This window comes from Mirounga angustirostris, unplaced genomic scaffold, assembly GCF_029215605.1.
Source record: "Mirounga angustirostris isolate CCGP_5_RB_7025 unplaced genomic scaffold, mMirAng1.0.hap1 SCAF_8, whole genome shotgun sequence".
In the NCBI taxonomy this organism is placed as follows: domain Eukaryota; kingdom Metazoa; phylum Chordata; class Mammalia; order Carnivora; family Phocidae; genus Mirounga; species Mirounga angustirostris.
The window spans coordinates 116,648,754-116,661,799 of record NW_026991716.1 but is presented as its reverse complement, the minus strand read 5'-3'; the positions used below and the strand labels follow the sequence as shown (position 1 = coordinate 116,661,799).

The 13,046-nt window shown below is 39.3% G+C and overlaps 1 protein-coding gene across 4 annotated transcripts in view; it reads left to right on the top strand.

Annotated features, from left to right (window-relative positions):
- Positions 1–552: 552 nt before the first annotated feature.
- Positions 553–13,046, top strand: part of HBS1L (HBS1 like translational GTPase) — an 86,232-nt gene continuing 73,738 nt past the window's right edge. Inside the window, exons 1-4 of one of the 4 annotated variants that reach the window (XM_045865590.2) lie at positions 553–783; positions 4,670–4,735; positions 12,096–12,224; positions 12,730–12,924. In XM_045865590.2, coding sequence (XP_045721546.1) covers positions 741–783; positions 4,670–4,735; positions 12,096–12,224; positions 12,730–12,924 — 433 coding nt within the window. In that variant the 5' untranslated portion in view covers positions 553–740. The remainder of the gene's footprint in view (positions 784–4,669; positions 4,736–12,095; positions 12,225–12,729; positions 12,925–13,046) is intronic. The other 3 variants (XM_045865588.1, XM_045865589.3, XM_064598122.1) reach the window with 3 other exon arrangements.

Genomic DNA, 13,046 nt, shown 5'->3' with positions numbered 1-13,046 from the left:
TACACATGATTATGTGTTCAATGAATGCTCAAAGAATTCTTTATGATGCTGATGTTAAGTGTCTGCATCGCTAAGGACAGACAGCAGTTTACTATATGTTAACGCAGGATGGAGCATGTACGTGAAACCATAAATTACATACACGAAGGCGTGGTGACCTATTGTAGCCAGGGTCTCAGTTAAACCATATATACCCATTTAAAGAGAGTCCTTTTACCCCCCCTCTAAATCTTGGACTAATTCTAAAACCAAACTTGTACAAGTTTGTGAGTGCCTATTACGTGCCTAACTGGGCCTCAAAGATGAAAGTTACATAAGTTTCCTGCTTCTACTGAGCACACAGTCAGCTTCATTATCACAAACCAGATTTAGGAAATAATCTGGAACGCCGATGTAGGTCAAGGACTCAGGCTCCAAGTTTTTGGTACAAATCCACAAATACTAGGCACTGGGATCCCGCCCCTTTGAGCCCTCTGTCAGTCAACCTGTCTGTGGGCGGGGCTATGCTAAAAGCAGCTTCCGTCGCATACCTGCGCATGCGCCCCAGGGAGGCGGGCGACCCTGAGAGGTTGCCGTCGTTCAATGTTCAGATAAGACGTCGCGCGTGCGCAGGCGCTCAGTGAAGAGGCTTGCCGGAAGTCAAGATGGCGCGTATGTGTTGTACAGGCCGCAGTTGGCGCTTTATCAGTATCTAAACGTGTGTTTTGTAAGGGGCTGTGGCGAACGCCCTCTCCGCCGCCATGGCCCGGCATCGGAATGTCCGAGGCTATAACTACGATGAAGGTAGGTGGCAGGGTCATGCCGGGACGTCATTTTCGCGGTTCCAGCTGGGATCGCAGCCCGTTGGCTTCCACTTCGATCTGTGAGTTTCTCGTTAGTGGTGCCAGGCTGGAACTCAGAATAGCCTCAGTTGGAGAAAATAACAATACATGTGAGTGCCAGCGAATGGCATTGTTTTAAGTCGTGATTTCTGCCGTCTGGGATTGATTTTATTTAGGGAGGAGGAGGTTGCTGCACGCATTCGTATGGGAAGGACATTTGGGAAGGTTGGGATATGGTGATATTTGTGCACGTAAGCATTATCATTTCTCCCTCCCATTGTCTCCTCCCAGGTCGGGTAGACAGTCGTCTACTTCTAGGTAGTGTCTTCCGACCCCCCTTCCAAAATGCCCATGAAACTGCTTATTTGTAAAAGATAGATTGACTTCATGCTTACATTCAACTGTTCGGCTGTAACTTAGATATACGTGGTAAATTATTTGTGTCTGTTTATACATACTTAGTACAGAACCTGGCTTGAGCAGATAACTTATTTTCTATGAGTTTCAATTTAAATTGGAAACTTAGGAGTCGATAAAAAAGAGATATCAAAAAGGCCCAGTGAATAAGTGGATCAGATGATCTTGAGGTGTATACCCAGTTCTTGGTTGATAATGCTGAATTTAAATGTATTTTGGAATGGGAGGAAAAAAAAAAAGCAATATTAGAGGCAAGGGGGCTCCGGAACATACTTCTTGATTTAAAAAAAATGAAATAAAAAATGTGCATATGTTCTCTAGGAATTTAAAAGGAGTTAGAATTAGTTTAGGGTAGGCGCATATCTCTATGCAGTGGATAATTACAGGCATCACCAAGCATCATGCCAACTAAAATTATAAAAAATATGAAGGAGTGCAAAAAAGGAGTAAAGACGTATTGCTTTTTAAAGTGCAGATTATGTAAGTGTGCTTAATATGTTGGCTGTTATTGGCACTGCTGGACGATTATTCTAGAACATCAGTATTGCCCTAACCACAGTGTAGCTAACACCCTGTGCTACATTTGGAGACTGTCTCCTAGTCAGCCTGTCACATGTTAGGTTCCTCGTGTTCACTTTAGATTGGAGGCCGTTTTAAGTGTTGCAGTGGATGTAATCACTGCTACCCGAGAGATGACTTTAGCCTGAGAGATATTTTTGAGGTTATGATATAAAAAATATGAATAAGCAACTTACTCATTTCTTAAATAAGTATTTATAATTTCTTCAACCAACATTAATTGAGTGCTTATTCTTCATTAATTGAGTGCTTAGAGTACTGCTCTAAGCTTTGGGGACTGATAATAAGATGCTTGAGGGAATCTAAAGGGGGAAATATACAAGTAACAGATGATTCTAGTATGTCATGCTACAAAAAGTACTCCCAAGGTGCTGTGGGAGCTATGTAAGTGAGATCACCTTATTCAGGGTGGGTTTGAGGAGTTTAAGCAGGATTTCTAGGATTTCTCCTGGAGGAGAGGTGTTTGGCTTGTGGGAGTGAGTGCTAAATATCTTCTCACCTGGGCAACCCCAGTTCAGGTTGTCCTTTTTCATGTTTCTTTGGAACAATTGATGACATCATAAACAATCTGTTCCTATAGCATAGGAGGTTCATCCCCATTTCCTGCTTATGAAAGTTCTACTCATTTTAAGGATTCAGTTTATTTCTCTTTTTTTCTCAGTTAAAAGTTTCCCCTTTGTATTATTTTCAAATAATAATTTGAAAATTCTCGAAAGTAATATGACGTTATTAGAGAGAGTATGTGCTTTAAACCTATTGGTTCCTCTATTTAACTTTCACTTTGTTCTACTCTGTAATTTGGATAGTACTTACATGACGGCCTTTAGCTAATGCTAAGTTAGCTACTAATTTAAAAGTGCTAGGAGGGCATAGTCCATACCTTATTGTTATATTTACTTTATTGTTACCTTTACTCCAGTACGTGGAACAATGCTTTATGTGCGGTAAATGTTACAGAATTTTGTTGAGGAAAAGAACCACTTTACAAAAATACCAGGGAAGAATTCTCTTCATCTTTTTATATTGTGGCACTGTTAGGGTCAATTTTAGTTGAAAAACTGACCTAGTAAAGTTTATTGTCATTCATATCTAAAAATAATATTTTGTAAATGGCTCATTATTTGCTAATAGATTGTTTCCTTGGGATTGTGATCTAATAATTTATTGACTGTCACATATTTTTTAAAAGATTTTATTATTTGACAGAGAGAGAGAGCGTGCACAAGCAGGGGGAACAGCAGAGAGGGAGAGGGAGAAGCAGGCTCTCTGCTGGGCAGGGAGCCCAATGTGGGGCTTAGTCACAGAACCCTGGGATCATGACCTGTGCTGAAGGCAGACACTTAACCGACTGAGCTACCCAGGCACCCCAGACTGTTACATATTTTTATCCAATAGTAGCATTTATTTGATTTTTCTTTGCCATAAATATTTGGTCTAAACCCTTGAACATGCTGCTCCTGCTATATGAATACCCTCAGAAACTAGCTAACTATCCTTTGGAATTTGTTTAAATATTATATTCTGGGGGATCTTTCCCTAGCCACCCCACTCCCAGTTCTGTTTTTGTTGTTCATATGTGTGATCCCAATTCACTCTATATTTCTCATGTCTCAAACATTTGTCATATAATTTTGCAATTGCCTGCTTTTGTGTCTGTGTTTCCTGTTAGATTTTAGGTTCATAGAGCTCTGGGAATGTACCTGTCACTCACTGTTGTCTCTCAGATACGTCTAATAGTCCTTTGCATAATTTGTTTATCATATGAATAGATGCATTTATGTAAATATATTTATCTTTTTAGAGAAATTTTTTTTCTTAATTTAATTTATTTGAGAGAGAGAGCGAGAGCACGAGCGGGGTGAGGGGCAGAGGGAGAAGCAGACTCCCTGCCGAGCAGGGAGCCCAATGTGGGACTCGATCTTGGGACTCCAGGATCATGACCCGAGCCAAAGGCAGATGCTTAACCGACTGAGCCACCCACCCAGGCACCCTATATTTACCTTTTTTTTGCGGGTTTTAGTTTTAAATTGTTTGATTCATTAATTTATAATAAAAGGAAAACTAATTTACTTCCAGTCATGTGCCAGGTAGTTGACTAAGACAGAGCCTTTCCCTGGAGCTTAGAGTTTCATGGAATGAAACAGACATAGTGCTTTGAAGACAATCAATTGGAGGAGTGTGCAAGAGAGTGGAAGTGGCAGCGGGGCTTGCCGCTTTACCAGAGTGGTCAGGGAAGATGTATGCAAATAGGTGACGTTTAGCTGGAACCTTAACGAGGACAAAGAAACAGCCTTAAGAAAATCTGGGCAAAGTGCTTATTTTAGTCAGTAGGAAAAAAGTCTAATTAGCATGAACTGAGAGCATAAGGGAATTTAGGATAAGATGGTTTTTATAGAAATTAACTAGCTCAACATGAAGAAAAACTGTTTTCATGGTCTGATTGTATACCCTGTGCTCGTCAGTTGTATGGGAAATAAATGCTTTTGTTGTAGAAGGGCTCTTGGTGAAAAAAATGAATGGATGACTTATTACAGATTCTAACACTGGAGAGACAATTCAGGTTTGTGGTCTCTGGTACTATAATTTTTTGATCACATGCAGTGAAAACTTGGAAAATTTTTAATAAAATTCAATTAGCTTAAAAACTGCAGAACTATTATGTATGTCTATGAATATAGAAAGTATTTACTTTGTGGGTAAAATTTTTAGAATTTTTTGGAAGAGTAGACATTCTAAGCTCCTTTAATTTTGAGGGAGAGTTTAGTTTGGAGAGAATTCAGATGCTTCCTTGTTAATAACTAAGAATATAAAAAGAACTTGTGAAAAATTTATCTCTTGTGTTTTTATTTTAGATTTTGAAGATGATGATCTCTATGGCCAGTCTGTAGAGGATGATTATTGTATTTCACCATCAACAGGTGACTTTTAAAAAATAATTTGATTTCCATTATTTGGGTGTTAAAAAATGTTAAGTATTATTGTCATTCTAGGATTAGAGTGTTCCATAAGACTATAATATTATGTAACATTTAAAAAGATGATGTCTTTAACTTTTAAATGTGTATAAAATAATTTCTTTACCCATGAATAGAATCTAAGTTTTAAACATTTGAAGAAAACTTTGAAAACTATGTTTTTTCCAATATTTTTTGTAACTTGCAATTAATCTGAATTGTACCGAAATGGTAATTTAGTCCGTAATGAAAATCTAGAACTTCTGAAGGTGGGTAACAATTAATTTTATATACTCAGGAATCTCTTATCTCTTAGAAACATTGAGGTGTTAACGCAGAGACTTCTCTTCATACAGCTCTTTATTTGTACTTTTCTCATTTAGCCTTACTAATCAAGGCCTTTCCTCTCTTGCTCTAGTGTTACACTGTTACCAGTCAGGGTCCTGTTAGGAGATGGAAATTGCACTAGTTATTTTGTCAGAGAGAATTTAATGCAAGAAGTTGTTAACCAGGTTTTAAAGAACAAAAAAAATGCAAGAAAGGCAAGCAAAATATCAAGGAGGTGGTGACTTCAGGAAGCATTTACCTAGTTCTATAGGAGCAAATGGGTGAGGTCAGGCCCAACCTTTTAGAAGCTTGTAGAGGTCGTCCTTGGAGTTGGGGCTTAGACCTGTGAGAAGAGGGTTCTGCTTTGCCTCTGAAATTCAGAGGAAGGGCTATGGAATGGGGACTCAGCCCTCCGAGGAGGGGGACACTGCATGGCTGGTACTCGTGTTGGCAAAAGGACCCTGTGAAGCTGGGATTCAGCCTTTTGAAGAGGGAATTTTCTGGTCATGGTGTCTGAGGGATGTGGATGGGGACACATGGAAGCTGGTTCTGGGAGTTTTGGGCAAACTGCTCACTGGTACTAATTGCTGTTACTGCAGCATGCAGTGTTGCTGGGGCAAAGGGAGCTGCGCAAGAAGCAAAAAGGAAAGGAGCTTGTGTTTTCCTCCCCTGGCCTTCAGTCTCCCTTTAGCATCTCCTCTGTTGGCTGATCCTAAAATGGAGTCAGCTGTCGAAGAAATGAACTTCCTAGAGACTGCAACCCCAGCATCACAAAGCAGAATAAAGAAGGCTGGGTTTGAAGCTGAGAGATGGCTTCATCAGCATTCCTTAAGAGCTCCTTATGCAGGGGTGCAAGGCCACATTTTGTAGGGATGAGGAATAAAAGAAATTTCATTTTGTCCAAGGAACCTCCCAGACACTTGCCATTTTTATTTATATTTATTTATTTATTTATTTTTAAAGATTTTATTTATTTGACAGAGACACAGCGAGAGAGGGAACACAAGCAGGGGGAGCGGCAGGCAGAGGGAGAAGCAGACTCCCCGCAGAGCAGGGAGCCCCATGCGGGACTCGATCCCAGGACTCCGGGATCATGACCTGAGCCGAAGGCAGACGCTTAACTACTGAGCCACCCAGGCGCCCCGACACTTGCCATTTTTAACCCTTGTGGGCTCCTGTAATAATATTGTCACAGTTGACGAGGTGATACAGTGATAGCTGGTAGCATTAACTTCATCACTCATATTGTAAGTGGAATAGAAAGCATGACATGCTCATGAAATGAGAAGATGATGTGGGTTTAATAATTAGATTGGAATTTTTAAAAAAATCCCTTCTACATAGTAGAGACTGGATTGAAGGTGGTACATGAATGGATATTCATAGATTAGTTTGGAAGGTTATTATACTAATCTAGAGATGGGGATATTTGATGACAGTGTTCTCAAAATGTGGTCCATGTGCCATTAACATCACTTGAGAATTTATTAGAAAAGTAATTCTTGGCCCCGTTCCAGTCAGAAACTCAAGAGTGGTGCACAGCTACTGTTTTAACAAGCCCTCCATGGTATGTTGATACTTGCTTTGTGAATCATTTGTTTAGGACAAGGGTGGTAGCATTAGATTTGGAGATAGATTCAAGAGATAATTATGGGAGTTAAGGTCTACAGGATTTAGAAATTGCACAAGGGTGGGAACCTTTACAGAGGGAAGAACTACTGAAAGACATCTTAATCTTGCAGGTTAACACATTAATTTATCTGGGCTTATCTGGATAAATCATGCTTAATTTTGTGTTATGAACTGATGGTACACCAGGTCAGACATTCTGAGCGTGTTTTTCTGAGATTTGCACTCATGGTCTAGCTTTCTTGAGGTCAGTTTATCCTTGTGTCTCTCATAGCTCTTCATGTGTGTCCTGTGTGTGGTTCATGTTTAGGACAGTTTTGCTCTTTGAGTTACTTTTGTACACTCCAGGACGTCAATGACATTATTATTATTATTATTTTTAAAGATTTTATTTATTTGACAGAGAGAGACACAGCGAGAGAGGGAACACAAACAGGGGGAGTGGGAGAAGGAGAAGCAGGCTTCCTGCTGAGCAGGGAGCCCGATGCGGGGCTCGATCCCAGGACCCTGGGCCCATGACCTGAGCTGAAGACAGACGCTTAACAACTGAGCCACCCAGGCGCCCCGTCAATGACATTATTGAAGCAGGAGATACAGTTAAATGGTTTTGAGTTTTTTTTTCTGTGACAAACTGTATTTTTAACAAAAAACATGTGGTTTTGGATTTTTTAATTTTTCAAAACAGTGATATTAGATCAGAAACTTCTCCTCTGTAGTGGTATATTTTCCAAGTGATTTTCAGTAAAAAAAATCCATAGTGTTAGAAGGATCCTCTCTGTTTTTAAACAGCCAGTGTCATTGAAGAGATGCTCATATTCATGGTCTTAATGAATTCTGATAATTGAGTGATTTTATCAGTTATTGGAATTTCTAAAAAATTCATCAGCACTTGTATTTTTTTGAACTCTGCTAAGCCCAGTTTCCGTGATGGAAAGGTGATTTCTAAATGTTACAGCTTTTTTTCCTTTGGAAAGATTGACTTTTCATATTGAATATTGGACATATGTCAAGGAAAAATTTTGCCATGGGGATGGCAAAAATAACCTATATATATAACTTTATTTGAACAGTTATGGGTTTTGTTTTGCTTACTGAAATTAGAAGTGTTAAAAGATAAACTGAAGCATATTGAAATTTTTAAGAGTTTATTTGAGCAAACATCAGTTTGAATCAGGTGGCCCCGAACTGGAAGTGGTTAGGAGGGCTCTACTGGAACAGGGCTAGGGGCAAGGTTTTTATAGGGAAGACGGAAACAAAGCAAAGAGGTTATTTGATTGGCTGTAGCTTAAGGGTTGCATTATTTGGGAAAGCCCAGTTGGCTTTCGTGACTGGTTGTTCCTGAGGCCTTCACAGCAATTGACTTCGGCTTCGTGTTCCGTGTGTCATCAAGGCATTGGAGCCACCCCAGTCAGAAGGCCTCCAGTGGTTACCTAAACAACAGTGATCCTTAATTCAGTCCATCAGTTAACGTGTAAGAAAGTCCCTATTCTAGGTAGGTAGCATGTTAAAAGTCCTCTTCAAACATGCCACAGCGGTTTGTGGGTGAATCGGGCGGGTGAAGCCATAGTCCTGCATGAAGGAGTCTGGGAAGGCTTCTGGAAGGAGGGGAGATTGGACTGGTAAATTTGGGAGGAGGAATGGCTTTCTTCAGCGGAAGAAAATAGTGCTTGAGCAGTGGCCTCTTATGTGAAGCTTACTTGAGAACACTCACACGATTAATGTAGTTGCAGCAGGAGAGAGGACTAGGAAAGGAAGTAGGAGCCAAGCTGTGGAAGGCAGTGTTTAATTGTAGGTGTGTCATGTCAGCTTACTGAAGGGTTTTGAGTGAGGGGGCCGTATTTTCGGAAGGGAATTGATGATTGTACAGAGTGGACTACGGGGGGACTTGTCAGCCAGTGTTTCCTAATCTTCGCTGATGATACCAGTCAGCTGGGAGACATTTTAAAAATACAGATTCCCTGCCTCAGTTCCAGCATCACTGAATCAGAACCTCCAGAGCAAGAAGCCCAGACAGCTGTGTCATTAATGAGTGCCTCTTAACATGATTTTTATTTTAAGGTGTTAAGGAAATAATTTGGAGCAGTTGTAGGAGTCAGGTTTTGAATTCTTTGAACTTTTATGTTTGTTAAACTGCCTTAAGTTTTAAAAGTCACCGCGGGTGTCCCAGTTTTTCAAAAAGCATTTCCATCGAAGTTTGTGATTTAAATTGAGAAACGAATAGCATTTTATATTTATCCTTTTCTCTCCATTGCTTTTTTTCTTACTCTTTTATTGTATTTGTTGCCTTTTGGGCTTTCATTTCAGCTTCAAAGATTTGGACTGTTTTTCCCCACTAGTAGTTATTTTCCCTGGAGAATTTGTCTACCCTCCTTCCCTCCCCACTTGCCAGCAAATCTAGCCAACACTGCTTCCAAAACAGTGGCCAAAGTATAGGTTTCTGAGTTGGATTTGTGTGTGGATCGGGGGTAAGGAATCCTCCACCCCCTCTGGAAAAAAAATAGCTCCTCTGAGGTTGAGTTGTAGCCTGGATATTGACAACTTCTTTTTCCTGTCCAAATTTCCTAAGTGAAAACTGTTGAGGGAAATAATGTGATTTTTTCCTCACTTAATTTTTGATTTTTCTTGGGGTTTTTCTCACAGGTGAAAGCTGTCAGAGGAAGTTGAGGAAAGTATATTTGTTACTTTTAGGCTAAACTGAGTAGTTTATTATAGCTAGGAAAATAATTTGTAAATCACCAGGCACAAAGTGACCCAGTTTACTTTTTTTAGTACTACCACATTTTATTAAATCTAAGATGCCACAGAATGTAAGGTATATTGTAATTTTATGTACCACTTAAAGTAAATCTTCTGTCAGTCTAAGTATTACATAATGTTGAGATGCCATTTGACTGTAAGACACATCCTCATTCTGAGATTTTAACATGAAAATAGTGGTCATCTTAGAGAGTCTCTTCTGTTTAGCCATGCTGAATTTATAATAGTGTTCTTTTTTTTTTTAATTAATTAATTATTTATTTATTTTTTAAATTTATTTATTTGACAGAGAGATAGCACAAGTAGGCAGAGTGGCAGGCAGAGGGAAAGGGAGAAGCAGGCTCTCTGCTGAGTGGGGAGCCCGATGCGGGGCTCGATCCCAGGAGTCTGGGATCATGACCTGAGCCGAAGGCAGCCAGCCGCTTAACCGACTGAGCCACCCAGGCGCCTCCTATAATAGTTCTATTCTCCTTGTACTAGAGGGGGCTAAATAGGGAGAAATATATACAGCATAATATGTGTATTCTTGAAAAACCTTATGGTCTTCAAAACTGTTGAAAATAACAGAACATCTGGGAAAAAATAGGGTCATGACAGATCAGTCAGCCTGTAAAGTACTAGCAAAAACAGTAATCTTAATAAAAATGCTTGCATATTTGAAAAGATACCTTAACTTCCTGATAAAGAAATATTCCAGTAAATATAGGAGTTTAAAAACAGTTTGAAAAAAGGTAAAAAGCTTAATAGAAATGTGAGAAAGAGTTGAACTAATGAGTAATGTTGCAAAGGCAAATGATCACAGATCTTGGAGAGCCAAGCAGTAAGCATGCACAAAGCAAGACGCAAGTCCTCCGAACTGAGCCAAGAGGAAGGCTGTGGGTCTCTCTGGCATTGCAGTACCATTATAGTTACAGTGTCGTATTCTAAGGTGGGTGTTACTTTGTACCTGCTGCTATAAGGTGATGATACTAAACATTGAAGTGTTGGGGGAACAGAAATCTCATAAACCAAAGCACTTGAATGTTATACCCTCATCATTCTCCTCTTTACCATTTGGTGTGAAGGTAACATGCCTTATAGCAGAATAGATTGAATTCTCTCAGCTGTTCTGTAGCTCTCTTTTATTTGTTCTCCTTGTCCAAGATGTCTTCTGCCTCTTTCTCAGTTTTTCTGATGCTTTTACTTCATTTTTTAGAACTGTGTCAATCTTCAGTGATTGCTTAATCTTCTGTGCTTCTGTAGCACTTGTTATCTATGCTACTCTTTTGGCTTTTTATTTATTTATTTATCTAAAGATTTTATTTATTTGACAGAGAGAGACACAGTGAGAGAGGGAACAGGAGCAGGGGGAGTGGGAGAGGGAGAAGCAGGCTTCCCGCCGAGCAGGGAGGCCTGATGTGGGAAAGTGACCTGAGCCAAAGGCAGACGCTTAACGACTGAGCCACCCAGGCACCCCCTTTTGGCCTTTAAAATACATCATTAAGTTTTTCTTCTTTGCCTTTCCTACTCATCTGTAAGGCCATCGTTGATTTGTTCTGTGCCTAGGTAGCCCTTATGCTACAGCCTTCTGTGTAAGCCATAGTATTATCTAATGTCTCTTTGTATATTATTTATATGTAGTAGCTATAAACTTTGGATGTAGTTTCCCTTTCTTTCACAGATAGTGCCTTCTTGAAAACATGAACAAAAGTTAAATGTAGGGACACTAAGCAGTAGACTTGAGTGTTATGTGCTCTTCCAGAAAGCTAAATAATACAAAATCCCTAGTTAACACCTTGCCTGTAGAATACTATATTAAAATTTCGATCTTTCTTATTCTTTAATTTTATTTCTTCACACTTGAGCACAGTCTCTAGGAACTGAGCTCAGTGGGCACCCAGCTGACGTGGAATAGTCAGCACTTTGGGCGTGTGTGATGATTTTCTCCTTTGCTCACTTGTATTTTATTTATGATATTCAGGCATATATTTTCTTTCTTCCTTTTAATGAACTCTACAATACCAGCTCTATATTGAGTGATGACACGGCTGTAGAGTGCACAGCCTGAAAGTCAGGTAGGCATGTGACACTAGCAAACAGTGTAGAGAGTGTTGGACTGAAAGTAGGAGTTGTCCAAAAGTTAAGGCCTATGATTTTGGTCAGCTGTTGGGTTCAGGCAAAATTAGCAGTTCTGGGAAAGTGAAAATTAACTTGTTTTTAGTACTTTCTTAATTATGAAAATAAGCAAGTTTGGTACATGGTTTGAAATATTTGTTCCAAAGAAGAGAACATTTTGCATGGAAGATGGAGTAGTAGGCAGGGATGAGGTGTTAGGAAAGGTAGTGTTTGGAAACTGTGGCAAAAGTCAGCTTGGTGAAGGTGTTGGAGATAGGAAGAAAGGAGGAGGATGATTGCAAGAGGCCAGTAAATAGTTACTAAGGACGTCTGTGCAGTGTATGGTATGTTTTGTCTTCGTTCGTTTTTGTTATTATCCATTATTATAGAATGTGGGTAAATGGCCATAGGTGGTAGGTCAGAATCTTTAATTTCTCTTTTAACTTTGGTGGAAAAAAAAAAAGACTTACTGGGGAGGGGCTGTGCTACAGCATTCTTCCATCATTTTCTGTTCTAGCTGCTCAATTTATTTACTCACGGCGCGACAAACCTTCACTTGTTGAGCCTCTAGAAGAATACGATTACGAAGATCCGAAAGAGTCCTCCAGTTCTCTTTTGAACCATCAGCTGAGTGGAATTGATCAAGGTATAGTAAAAAGTAGTTTATCTGTGCTTCATGTGTGAAAATGATTGATGATCAATATACCAGAATTTATCAGGTTTATTGTGATTGTTCCTAATAGTGATTCTGGGTAAGGATGGTACAAATGTCCCTGGTATCTTCAAGGGAAATTTACATTTTATTAAGTATATTTTGCAAGGAGTGTATGATTAACTCTGTGGTTGAAAAATTGGTTGTGTGGCTCTTATTTAGTAACTGGAATTTTTGACTGAGATCTTCATTTCCTTAGGAGAGAAACTTCAGTAATTTGTTTTCTTTTAGCAATATTTATTGTTTATTGTTTCATGAGCTCTAATAGGGAAAGATAGGTATATTGTGGATAAAAATATAATCATTACAAATAATTTTTGCCAGGGAAAGAGGAGAGTTGGACATCTAATATAGTTTCCAATCCTTTTTTTGTTTTGTTTTGAAGATTGAGGGTTCTTTCATGGCATCATTTCAGACTTTTAATTATTTTCTGTTCTAGCTCGTCTTCATTCATGCCTTGATCACATGAGAGAGGTACTTGGAGATGCTGTGCCAGATGACACTTTGATTGAAGCAGTTCTGAAGAACAAGTTTGATGTGCAGAAGGCTTTGGCAGTGATTCTGGAACAAGATAAAATGCAGAATTGGAAGGTCAAGAGTGAGGGAGCAATATCTACAGGGAAGATAGCAAAAGGTATGCTTTTACTTGTTCTCTTTTAGTTGTCTTACAGTTAATGCTTTAAAAGAGGCTTTGTTTTGCTTTAGCTGTTTAGAAGAATGGGCAGAAAATTGTGCATGTTACAGGAATCCTGATGA